This window comes from Lissotriton helveticus, chromosome 2_1 (assembly GCF_964261635.1).
Source record: "Lissotriton helveticus chromosome 2_1, aLisHel1.1, whole genome shotgun sequence".
In the NCBI taxonomy this organism is placed as follows: Eukaryota; Metazoa; Chordata; class Amphibia; order Caudata; family Salamandridae; genus Lissotriton; species Lissotriton helveticus.
The window spans coordinates 92,706,727-92,720,112 of record NC_136059.1 but is presented as its reverse complement, the minus strand read 5'-3'; the positions used below and the strand labels follow the sequence as shown (position 1 = coordinate 92,720,112).

Here is a 13,386-nt window from a genome sequence, read left to right as displayed (position 1 = left end):
TTGATCGTGATTGAGTTCTTTTGTGCAATGATGGCATCCACTGTGGCTCCTTTGTAGTGTGTCTCCTCTGTACAGTATTGTGTAAGATTGTTATCACATAGGAGACTGGATAGCGATAGGATTAGAGGATTGTTTGTCTCATTCCACCGTATATTCAGATCACCGAGAATGAAATGATTGGAATCACTGAGTGCCCCTTGCGCTATCAGGTCAGACAATTGTTCTCCAAATGCGGTGTTTCTACCTGGGGGATGATAGAGCAGGTGGCACAGTAGGGAGTCACTATCTTTGGTCTTGATGATGGAGGAGAAACATTCGAATGAATCGTAATCGAAAGAGGTGGTTTCCGAGATGACCAGACTAACTTTGTGGATAATAGCAACCCCTCCTCCTCGCTGATGTATCCTGTCTTTGTTGATCAGGGAGAAGCCAGGTGGTACCAACATGTCTAGGCAAGGGGGAGATATCTTGTTTAGCCAGGTCTCTGTGAGGAACGCAATGTCAATGTCATGTGAGAGGATAGCCTTGGCTAGTTCGGTTGCATGAAGTGAGGCCGATCTGCAGTTGATCAGTAAGCAGTTGGTGAAAAGCTCTTGATTGCTGGCGGTTCTTTCTTTGGTCGCCCTAGGTATGGCGGTGAGGACAGGCCGTCTCAGGGGTTTTGTGCAGGGAGGGTCTTTCCGGAGGCCTGTGATCACTTGGATTTTGGATTTAGGAGAGTTCGAGGAGAGGGAGATTGCCACTATCTGACTTTCAAGGGCCGTGAGACGCTGCGCCAAGGAGTCATGGGAAGAGTTGGGGGTATCTGGGGCATCATCTTGAGTGGTGTGCATCAGGTTGAGGGGTTGATGTATTTTATTGTTGGAGCATGTCGGCTTGTCTTTTTTCGAGATCGAGGGTGAGGTCAGAGGGAAGGGATGGATAGGGACAAGGGAGGGCTTAGAGTAATTGAGAGCTGGGATGCAACTAGTGGGGAGAGTGGTCTCTATCAGCGAGTTACGTCTGTGAGTTTGCTGAGGAGGGATCCAGTAAGGGGGTGAGGTAGAGCTTTCCGTAAGGAGCTGGAAGATAAGCTTGGTAGGGAAAGTGTGATGGGTGGGTGGGGGCCGAGGAGATGTGTCTGGAGTTTCCTGTTGTGTCTGATTGGCTGTAGGTGTGAATTGGGAAGTGGCGAGGCCTGGGAGCGTAGAAACATAGGTTTCGGCGTTAGCTGTGATTGTAGGCGGGCTAGGGATTGAGACGGGGTGCGGTAGGGGTGGGAGGACAGATCTTAGTGCTGTAAATAGGGAGTCAAAGGCTTCAAGATTTTCGTTGTTTGTCTGAATAAGGACCGTGCCATTCGTGTAGATGGTCACGGATGTGGTCTCTCTTCTGGGAGTATGGAGGTACGGTTTCAACTGTGGGAAGTGGATGTGGTTTTGGCGATACAAAGTTGTGTTCTAATCATGGAGATCCAATCTTTCGGTCTCTCAGTGTGGAATATAAGGTCCATCTTAGTCGGACCTTTGGATGCTGAGTGGTAGATGTCTGTGAATAGGGTTCCTATGTGTTGACTGATACGTTTCTGTTTGAAAATGTGTCTCATTTTTGTTCGGAGGAGGGGGAAGATGATGGTGAATGAGTTCTGGCTGTGTGGTTTCAGGTGGGCAGGTAGGGCTTGCGTAGGAGAGGATGGCGAGTCATGCGCCATCGTGTAGGTAATGTGAGGGAAGGGTGCCTGAGCGGGGGGTTGGGGAGGGGAAGGACGGGGTGAGTCGGTCGAGAGGGGGGTGGGGAGGGAGACTGTGAAGTGTGGCCTGGTGATAGGTGTAGCTAGGACTCAGACCGGATCCGGGCCTAGGAGGCGTTGTAGTTCCTGGTAGGCTTAGTGATCTACTTCCCGGGATTCTTCAAGGCACGGTGTGGGATCTATTCGAAAGGTAGTCTGCGGTTCGAAGTGGGCTAGAGGTTAGGCGTCCTGCGGTTGACCAGAATTTCAGCTACTCTTAATACCAGGCTTATTGTCGGGTCATGGTTCAGCCAGCGTGTTCTGTGCGACCGTGCTGGACTTGTTGATGAGGTCGGGAGAGTGACCTCTGCTGCTCAGGAGGACGTGCTGATAGGAGGGGGGACGTAATCTTAGTAGAGAAGTCTCGTGAGGCGGCCATTGTAAGGTTAGCTTTATCTACGCGTGTCCAGATTTGCTGGCGTGGCGCTGGCCAGAGCGATTTGATTTTTTCACGGATCCCTTCTGTGCTCCCCAGGGTTTCTGTACTCTGGTTGACAGAGTGGGAGCAATTGGGGTCAGAGAGTTTCATTCGTGGTCGGGGGGGTGCGGGGGGAGGTCCGCACTTGGCGGCCATTTTGGAATCAGGGATGCTCTTCGCGTGACTGGAGTTGTTTACAGGATTCTTCCGCAGATGATTGATTTTTGCAAGGATCCCCTTTTTGATCCCCGGTGTGGCTGCGTTCCGGTACTGGGATAGGGGGCACTAGATCTTCAAGTCGGCAGGTTTGTCTGTGGTCCGTTAGTCCGATTGGGGGCGTTTGAAGTTGATACACTTCATTTGGTGAGGAGGTCAAGCGGGCCGCTACTAGGGTCAATAGGTTTATTTCTAGGAATACCTTTTGAGTTCAAGGGGTACCCATGCTCCACTAGTCGAATTGGGGGCCTTTGTGGTCAGCCCGGTTCGATTGGAGCAGAGGAGGTCGCGCGTGACGGGCATTTTGGGGTCAGGCTGGCTCATCCTGTGATAGAGCGTGTCATCGCCCGCTAATGAGAGCGGTTAATTATTCTAAAAGGTTTCCCTTTTGGCTTCTAGGGGAGTCATAGCTTTGGTAGTCCGATTAGGGGCAGTGGGAGTTTGCGGGCATCGAATTTGAGTTGTGGAGGTGGCACGTGGCGGCCATGTTGGGGGTCAGGCTTCCTACCTCCAGTGCTGCTCCTGAACAAAGACTGACGTGAATCCCTCCGAAAATCAGATTGGCAGTCTGGGCTCGCGGCGACAGCTCCGTCGGACTGATGTCTCATTTGGTGGCTTCTCGTGGGCTTCTCAGGTGTGCTGCATATGATCCGGGTCAGACCGGATCATCAGAGGAGCGGTGCAGGACATGTCTGCTCGACTTTCATCCGGTGTCCCCCTCTTCTTGGGGGATCTTCACGGCGGAGACCGAAGCGTGGTAAGTAGCTGCAGTTGCTGGCCGTAATGAGCTGGTTGCGGTTATCTGTGGGTGGGCGAAAACTGATCAAGTCAGCCCGATCCCGGGAGCCCTGTTTAGTGCTCCCTCCCAGCGGCCATTTACATTAGCTTCAAATGAACTCTGTAAATGCACATTTTCACTGCCCTATATATGCTCCTTCCATGCGGTATTGTTTTTCAATTATGAGATGTCTATTGTAGTAATCATGTATTTTCAATATGTGTTTTAATCTCTGGAGGGCACTTCGTTACCCTATAGAAATGTTTTTATTCTGTATATTCTTATTATCGATATATTAATAAATCTTTTTTTTTAATATAAGGACTGTTGTATTCTGAATGGAGTTGTTCAAAGTACGATAGTGCCGATTGAGTGTTATGACATTCAGTGTTTTAAGTTAAACGTAGAACATTAGTTCAAAGGGAATCTTTACAAATACATTGTAATTATACCGCTACTGAAACCGGAGAAGCCAGCATGGGACGCGGCGGCCATTGTCTATGCTTAATCTAGACTACAGAATTCTGAGTCGGATACTGGCAACTCGTCTTCTCCACATATTTCAACATTAATATAGCAGGATCAGGCGGGATTCATTCCCACCAGAAATGCTGCATTAAATATTAGACGGCGGCTGCTTCAGGTTTTAGAGGCGAGATCCAACTGCGAGGATGATGAGAACATCTTTGCAGTGGGTATTGAAAAGGCCTTTGATAGTCTTGAATGGACTTACCTGTTTGAGGTAATGAAGAGATTTGGATTGGGACCTGAATTTATTAAATGGACAGCTCTGTTATATGCAGACTCTACTGCCCAGGTCAAGACGGGCAGACTGATCTTTGGAAGCAGTAGAATAGAGCGGGGTATGCGACAGGGGTGCTCAATGTCGCCCCTACTGTTTGCCCTGACCATAGAGCCGACGGCAGCCAGAGATCTTTGCATTATATGCAGATGATTTGCTATTTTTCCTTGCAGATGCAAGAGAAGCGCTCAGAGGGATGAAAGAACATCTACATGGCCTGAGGCGAGTGGAGGCCTAAAAGTAAACTGGGCACAGTCATGTCTCTTTCCTGTCAGAGTGAATAGATTTGGCCCAGAAGAGACGGAGGGAGTACGGTGGGAATCTCACTGCTTGACGTACCTAGGCACCCAGATCTATCACTCTCAAGGAGACTAATTGGAAGGGAAGATAGGGACAGCCCCTGAGAGGAGTTAAGAATAGCTTTGACTTCTGGAGGACCCTGCCTCGGTTTGTGGAGGGTAGAGTTGCTCTCCTGAAGATGGTGATGCTCCCAAGGCTACTGTACTATTTCGGAGTGATGCCGGTCTGGATCCCGGTGCGAATGTTTAACTAACTTAAATCACTGGTTCGACGTTCATTTGGGGAGCCGGTAAACGGAGGGTAGCACTCACCACCCTTATGAGGCCAAGAGCAGAGGGGGGGTTAGCAGTACCTGACTTTGAGAACTACTACAAAGCAGCACAATTGCAGTAGCTCACAAAATGGGTGGTGGACATACAGAGGGCCTGGAGAGCGGAGAGATGGGACCCCAAGCTTCGACTTTTATCAAGAAGAATACTGGGACTTCCTTGCCGTGACTAAGATATCCCCACGGACCTAAGGACAGCACGTAAATGCTGACACAGGAGTCTGAGACGCTCCAAGAGTAGTAACCACTATGCACCAGAAATTCCGTTGATTATGTGTGAGGCACTCCCTCATGTAGCTGACTGGCGTAGGTTAAAAGTTTGGGGAGATCTAGGAATTTCTACAATGGGAGACCTCTTTAAAGAGGACAATCTGATCCCATGAAACGTTCTTAGGTAAAGCCATGATATACCGGGAGGAGACTTTCAATTACACACAGCCTTTAGAGCAGCAAAAAGAAAACATTGGAGGGAGGGACTCACAGAGCCAGGGACTTCGACAGAATGCCAGTATGTGGCGACGGCGGCTGGCACCTTTAAAGCGGTTGAATGTTTGTATAGGCGACTCACATATACAGCGCTCCCTTCTCTGACTAAGGTGCAAAGGGAATGGGAAGCGGACTTGGACAAACCCATTGCGGACAAGGACTGGGGGGGAACTGGCGGAAAGAGCATGGAAAAGCACTTGAAACGCAAGGTTTCAACTGGAAAACTTCTACGTGCTGCACAGGGCCTATCTTACACTAGATAAGATCAATAAATATTCCAATACGCAAACAGCAGCCTGCCCAGGCAACCATAGAAAAGGAGCAGAATTTGAACACATGTTTTGGAGCTGCACGAGCATAGGAGCCTTTTGGGAGGAGGTAACCACAATAGAGCGGGACGCAATCCTGCATCCAGTACAAAGGACAGGAAACAAAAAAAAACATTGGTCATAAAAAATTCCAGGCAAAACGAGAGAATGGAAGCTTAATTGGATCAGAGAATGAACAAGCTATCCAAAATAGTGAACACACTGTTTTTACACATTGGTTAAGCGTGACACTATTGAGTTGCTCGACGACGTTTCGATCCCATACACAAGAAATAGTAGGATCATCATCAGGACTGAGCAATTAATTGCCTGAATGTAAATACACTTCAACGTACATATTATCTCTATTGTGACCATACAGGATTGCGTCCCGCTCTATTGTTGTTCTCTCATTTATGTTTAACTAAATCTATCCAATTGATTAACATTTTCTGTCCGGCTAGATATTGCATAAATATAGCACCTATCATGGTCTATATTTCATTTGTCACTGTATAAAATGTTTTTCTAAGGACCATTGTTTCATGATATAATTGCTATAATCTGCCGTCTGACTAAATTAATTAGGGCAAACACAAGTTTAGCTCTAGACCAGTACTATCACAGTCAATATTATCAGGAACAATAACGGTTGCCCATAAAGTGAATGCTGCAACCCAGCTATACAAAACTAGCATTCTTGTTAAAGCAGTCTAAACTCCTCAATAACATATAAGTAAATAAAGCAACTTACCCATTTCACAGCAATAGGACTGGCACCCAGATACTGGGATGTATTGGGGTTGGGTGAATCAGCATTAGGTTTGTGGGATGATAGACAGGAAATAGTAAGATGTGGAACAGTAGCACTCAAAGTTTCCAGTTCCTTACGCTTCTCACTGAACGCCAGAACAGGTTCAGTTCCAGCAGAATCAATGTGTTCTTGGCTAGCCATATTGGAGGAAATTCCACCAATACTAATGTTTTCAGTGGACATCAGTACTGCAGTTCAACTCTACTGAGGGTCCGCTTTATTCAGCGGAAGGATCAGATGCACAGTCAAGCAGTCACAAGCAAAGTCCTCGGCCTAAGTTCACTGGCTATTCAGTCAACTGTTTCTTGCTAGCCATCAGTGAGATGATACAAATGCTAGACTTCAGGAAAGGGTTCTGAGGGAAGAGCTCAAGAGTTTCAGTGCTGGGTCGCGGTCATAAAACTTCAGAGAGGGCTTCAGTAACTTTTCATGTGTCATCCACTGTTAAATCGGATAAAGTACTTTTAACACAAATCTTCTTTTGTGCTGTTCTAAAATGTAAGTTTTTGGAAAATATGCTACCACTTTACAAAAGCCAGTTTGAATGCCGCACACCTCCACTTTGCAATGCAGCTTCAAGTCCTTTCCTGAAGAAAAAAATAAATAAAAAAATTGTGAGTTTTCCACATGTTCTGTTCAGAAGGCAAAACATTAAATATTAAAAATTGATAAAGTTCAATAACCTTAAAGAATGTTTTTTTTATAATTAATTGTATTGCTTTTAAAATAAGATAAACTAGCAGTAATAAACTGCGGCGTGTTACAGTAGTTATAGGACGTCACAATGTTACATTTAATCAAATTTAAAAATCTTTATTTGATTCAAAAGAATCATCAAAGTATCATAAACAGATCTTTATACACATTGCAATATTGACCCATCTCATACAGACATTTAAAAACTAATTTTTCAATAGCGGGAAACTTAAGAGCAAGACATATGTACAATTTGGGTTTTCTACTTTTGGTCTTGACACTAATAACATGATTTCATTAAAAACTGTTGCCAATACAGTACAAAGATCACTATTCCATTAACCTGTGCAGCACCAACTTGAGCTCCAGTGCTGCTAGATTAATTAGATAATTCAATCTAAAACCATAAAAACTTTTAAAAAAGATTAAAACATTCATTTTTTTTAAGTAAAAAAATTTCTTTTACAACTCTTAAAAGTTTAGCCCGTTCAGCCCGTTCTTATTTCTATGTGACTAGCAGCCAACAAAAATGTACTGAAGCCAAATACAATGAGTTGAGAGCTGCTAATATTCAGACTTCTACATAAGGGCTTGATCTACTTAGGTCTAGGGGTTGCCTATGGAGCACAAAAGAATAGAACATGCGCAATGTCCTCTTTACACCTAGTAGTCACAGCGAGCATTTAGGATCTCTAGCCATAAATTGAGACTGTGCCCATTTAGCTGTGATAACATTAACTTGGAGTATCTCATATCTAAATTTCATATAAAGTGACGTTGCCAGTTGTGGTTCGATCTCATCTAAACAAGCATTTGCAATGCAATAGGTCTCGCATTAGGAAAGTTTGAGCTATTGGTCTTGTAAATGACAATTCTTTTATTTATGTGTTGGTTTTGAAAATAGCTAAATTAATAGCTTTGTCATTTACAGTGCCAATAGTTATAACTAAAGCAAATGTGACACCTATAACCTGGGGTTGCGCTGAGTGATGCTGTGATGGTGCTGAGTGGTGCTGTGGTGGTGATGAGTGGTGCTGAGTGGGGCTGTGGTGGTGCTGATTGGTGCTGTGGTGGTGCTGAATGATAATGTGGTGGTGCTGAGTGATAATGTGGTGGTGCTGAGTGGTGCTGTGTTGGTGCTGAGTGGTGCTGTGGTGGTGCTGAGTGGTGCTGTGGTGGTGCCGAGTGGTGCTGAGAGATAATGTGGTGGTGCTGAGTGATGCTGGAGTAGCGCTGAGTGATGATGTGGTGAAGCTGAGTGGTGCTTTGGTGGTGCTGAGTGGTGCTGCTGAGTGGTGCTGCTGAGTGGTGCTGTGGTGGTGCTGGAGTGGCGCTGGAGTGGCGCTGAGTGATGCTGGGGTGGCGCTGAGTCATGCTGTGGTGGTGCTGAGTGATGCTGGGGTGGCGCTGACTGATGCTGGGGTGGCGCTGACTGATGCTGGGGTGGCGCTGACTGATGCTGGGGTGGCGCTGACTGATGCTGGGGTGGCGCTGTGGTGGTGCTGAGTGGTGCTGCTGAGTGATGCTGGGGTGGCGCTGAGTGATGCTGGGGTGGCGCTGAGTGATGCTGGGGGTGGTGATGCTGAGTGATGATGGGGTGGCGTTGAGTGATGCTGGGGTGGCTCTGAGTGGTGCTGTGGTGGTGCTGAGTGATGCTGGGATGGCGCTGAGTGATGCTGGGGTGGCGCTGAGTGATGCTGGGGTGGCGCTGAGTGATGCTGGAGTGGCGCTGAGTGATGCTGGAGTGGCGCTGTGTGATGCTGGGGTGGAGCTGAGTGGTGCTGTGGTGATGCTGAGGGATACTGGGTGGGCGCTGAGTGATGCTGGGGTGGCGCTGAGTGGTGCTGTGGTGATGCTGCTGCCGAGTGATGATGTGGTAGCGCGGAGTGATCCTGGGGTGGCGCCGAGTGATGCTGTGGTGGTGCTGAGTGGTGCTGTGGTGGTGCTGAGTGGTGCTGGGTGATGCTGTGATGGTGCTGAGTGATGATGTGAAAGGGAAGGGAAGAAAGAAAGAACGAAAGGAAGAAGGAAGAAGGGAGGAAGGAAGGAAAGAAAGGAATGAAAGGGAGGGAGGAAAGGAAGGAAGGAATGGAAGAAAAAAGGAAGGCAAGAAAGGATGGACAGGAAGGAAGGAAAGGAAGGAAAGAAAAGAAGGAAAGAAAGGATGAAAGGAAAGAAAGAAAGGATTCTAATTGCCAGTGTCAACATGAACAGGCTTGTTTTGAAGATGTAGTCCCCAAATTTGAGATTCCATGACAGAGAGGGGCTGTGAAGGAGAGGCAGAGGCCACGCGCGGCGGACATCAAAGGAAGGGTGGGATGGGAAACAAAGTAGACGTGTTAAATAGTCAAAGAATGCACACGATGTGACTAGAAACGTCCTTTACCTCCGAGAATACAGAGCATGTATGTGTGTAAAGTGTCCACGGCATACATTCTCGGAAGTTCCCTTCAATACAATACACTCACTGCATACATTCTGCAATCCAGTTGCGCGGCAGGCACAGCTATATGATTTACCATTTGTAAACATGTCATGCGTGCAATCAATACCTGCTAGGCACGTACTGTGACGACGCACAGGATACCTACCCTGCAATTACCATATAAGCACCACACTGTGCACACGTGTGCCTCATTTGAACTCAGCGCACATAGAATGCACAGTATATCTGCTCTGCCTAAGTAACAGATATCCCCCCAATGCACACAAACACTAGTCCTCATCCCATCCTACCGTCTACATCTGCAACACAAAACAGAGCCAGCCTACACTCCCAAACAAAACAACCACAAATGTACCACTCGCAGTCACTCCACAGGCCTTTTCATAGTTTCACACCACTCCAATCCTTGACGACAGTTTTCTGATGCCATGCATAGGATACATCCCTTTGCACCCTATGCGCATGCGAAGCCCATTGACTTTGCCAACGTTTGTTATCCAATGGTAGGCGGAGGCAGTGGCAAGCGAACGAAGTGCCCGAGGCAATGTGGCATCATGCCTTCAAGAGCCTGATAGCGGGTCTAATTACAAGTCTCTGCTAATGCAATTTCAGGCAGTCCTTTGATTGCTCTGAAAACCATACTCTGAGCGCGAGCTACGGGAGGCATGTGTGCGCTGCCTGCGGCTGCAGCCCGGCTCGGACAAGCACGCTGTTTACAGAGAGATTTGAACACGCATTTGAATGTGATTAGGGGTGGAAGTCTGCTGTCTGAGGTGGAATTCAAATGCTCCGTTGGGAAGTGTGTGCCTGAAGTTACTGTACACAGAAAAGGCCTTTAAGACCAGCCTGAAAGGGCAGAAAGGACGCCACAGCTCCTGGAATATTTCTCGAGCTTTTGAGACAATGTCCACTGAAGATTTGGGTGGGTAAACTGTAGGTCAAACATGTTGACTCGTGGTAGGGCAGACGTAAACTTTCATCCAACGAAGGTCGATGCGATCACTACGAGGGGTCTGATTGAGAAACCTTCGGAAGTTTCACAAATGGGCACGCTGTAGACTACGCTCGTTTAACAGTGATTAAATATATATAGCAGCTCATGCTATGGAAAGCTGCAATGCTGCTGCGATCACAGTCAATGGCCGAAGAAGTTTGCAGAATCTATAAAGCTAGAGAATATTTTACGCCTATTCCAGGAAGTTTAAAAACAAGCTCTTGGCATTGATGTGGGGAGGAGAAATGCGAGACACGGCCTGGTGGCCGTGAAAAGTGTGAAGCAGGGAGCGGATCCCTTTGAAGTGAAGCTCTCTGAGGCAGGCGGGAGCAAATGTCAAGCGGGTGCACGAGCACATGCACTCGACGAAATCCGCAATGGTTTCAGAGCTTGGATGAGCCTCTATACTCTCGTCCTATTATCGCTTGTCCTAATAGGACGAGACCTAAAAAGCCTCAAAACTCTGACTTGTTTTAAAAGACAGAAATTGAGTTGTCAATCTCCCCAATTCTGGGTTTAAAGTGACTTTGTGCGTAATAAAGCCCAATATGTAGTTCTGACCTCTCTTTGAATCAGGAGTCAGCAAACAGGGGGTTACCCAATAACGGCTCAAACCTAAATCAGTGAGACATTTTCGGATATGGGCCAACCAAGGGAGAGTAACAAATACATCCAGATGCAGTAGCTCCCTCCGGGTCTGCCTATAGGTCTCTAATTCCTCAGTTGCCCAGATTCTAATCCACAAAGCCAATAGCCTCCATACAGCAAGATGTTTAGCCTTTTTATCCCAATATCGTATGTAAGTGGTATTATAGGAGTATTTTTCGGCAAGATTGTTAACATTCCAAGGATTTTATTTCCCACAGAGATAAGAGGCTGAAGGTTTTTTCCACCCCATAGCCATAAAATGTGGCAGATTGGGCTCTGGATTTATAAACTTCTAGCGCGGGAATGAAGGCCTGTGACAGGGTAGAATAGTGTTGCTTTACTATCGGGATAAAATTCAGCATTAGGATTGCATTTGATTTGTTTATTTGAGACTTCCATGTGTGTTTTGAGTCTAATATAATGCCATGATATACAAAGTTAGGAACACATTCCAAAAGCCCTCCATTTATGGATATTCTTTTCCGAAAAATTGTGTGTGGCTTCATAGCCATATATTTGGTTTTGTTAGGATTTATCGCAAGTGCTTTTGTTTTACAGTAATTATCCAGGCTATCAAACAAGTTTTGGAGACCCCTGGGTGTTTGTGACAACAGTATTGTGTCGTCTGCAAAAGTAAGGGTACAAATATGGGTGCCTCCGTGCTTGGGTGATTCGTGCAAGGCTAATTGAAGATGCTCTACCATATCATTCACATATAATAGGAACAGGGTTGGCACCAGGACACAGCCCTGGCGCACTCTTCACCGAATCGGGATTTCCTCTGTAAGCTCCCCTCCTATACCCCAGTGGACCTTTGCAAAATTCCCATTGTGAAGCCTTATTATTTGGTATAAAATCTCCCTGCTTCTGGAACGATTTCCATAAAATGTCTCTTGGGATAGAGTCAAAAGCTGCCTTCAAGTCAATGAAGGTAACATATAGATGTCCATGTTTCAGCTTGGTGTACTTCCAAGCTACACTAAATAGTCTGAATACTTGGTAAATTGTGCTTATTTTCTGTCTAAATCCAGCCTGGCATGTCTTTCTCTTCCATCCAAGCATTTAGCTTGGCCAAGATCTGTTTGGCATACACCTTTTGGGTAATGTCCATCAAACTAATAGGCCTGTAATATGCTGGATCGTCTCAACCACCCTTTTTAGGTCTCGCTGAGTCAGCGTGCATGTGCTGCTCGGAGAGACTTTAGTAGGTGAGTTTTCACAATGTTGCTGGCTGGCTACAGCCTTGCGTTCACGCAAGCGTGCACGCGCCTCAGCCGCCATCTGTCTCCTCAGTCACGGGTCATTAAGTTGCTTGTTCCTTTCATTTCATGGCTCAGTAAGCCTTACAGCATGCTCCTCCGCCCCTGCCACGCAGCCCTCCTCCTCTGTAGCAACCCCCTTCCCTGCCTAGGCTTTCCTCACGACCAACACATAAACACAATACACACACAACCTTACACAACCACACACACACCACCACACACAACCTTACACAACCACAACTACACACAACCACACACACACCAACCACACCCACAACCTTACACAACCACGCACAACCACACACACAACCAACCACAACCACCAACAACCACACATACCCACAACCAACCACACAACCAACCCCACACACAGACACACAACCAACCACACACACACACACAACCAACCACACACACACACACACACATCCAACCACACACACCCAGCCACACACAACCACACACACAATTACACACACAATTCTGATTCCACCAGAATCCGAGTCCTCCACAACACCCTGTTTTTTTGGCTGTCAGCTGTGAAAAGGAGACCAATATTGCCCCCATTTTTATTATTCTGTATCCTCGGTTCAATACTGGGGTGCTTTTTTAACTTGTCTCTAGTTTATTGCGAGTCTTACCGTTACTAATATAAATTGTGTTAGCTTTGGCTTATTTGCAATGCAAACTTTATCTCAATAAGCCTTACAGCATGCTCCTCCTCTGTAGCAACCCCCTTCCCTGCCTAGCCTTTCCTCATGACGAACACAAACACAATACACACACACACAACCACACAATCACACCCACACGCCACAACCTTACACAACCACACACCACCACAACCACACACACACCACCACAACCACAACCTTACACAACCACACACACACCAACCACACCCACAACCTTACACAACCACGCACAACCACACACACAACCACACACAACCACCAACAACCACATATACCCACAACCACACACACACATAACCAACCACACACACACACACAACCAACCACCCACACAACTACACACACAATTCTGATTCCACCAGAATCAGAGTCCTCCACAACACCCCGTTTTTTTGGCTGTCAGCTGTGAAAAGGAGACCAATATTGC

The 13,386-nt window shown here is 46.7% G+C and overlaps 1 protein-coding gene across 2 annotated transcripts in view; it reads right to left on the bottom strand.

Annotated features, from left to right (window-relative positions):
• Positions 1–13,386, bottom strand: part of LOC144817743 (uncharacterized) — a 322,716-nt gene that overhangs the window by 276,547 nt on the left and 32,783 nt on the right. For both annotated transcript variants that reach the window (XM_078674523.1, XM_078674522.1), the window contains exon 2: positions 6,159–6,805. In XM_078674523.1, coding sequence (XP_078530649.1) covers positions 6,159–6,401 — 243 coding nt within the window. In that variant the 5' untranslated portion in view covers positions 6,402–6,805. The remainder of the gene's footprint in view (positions 1–6,158; positions 6,806–13,386) is intronic.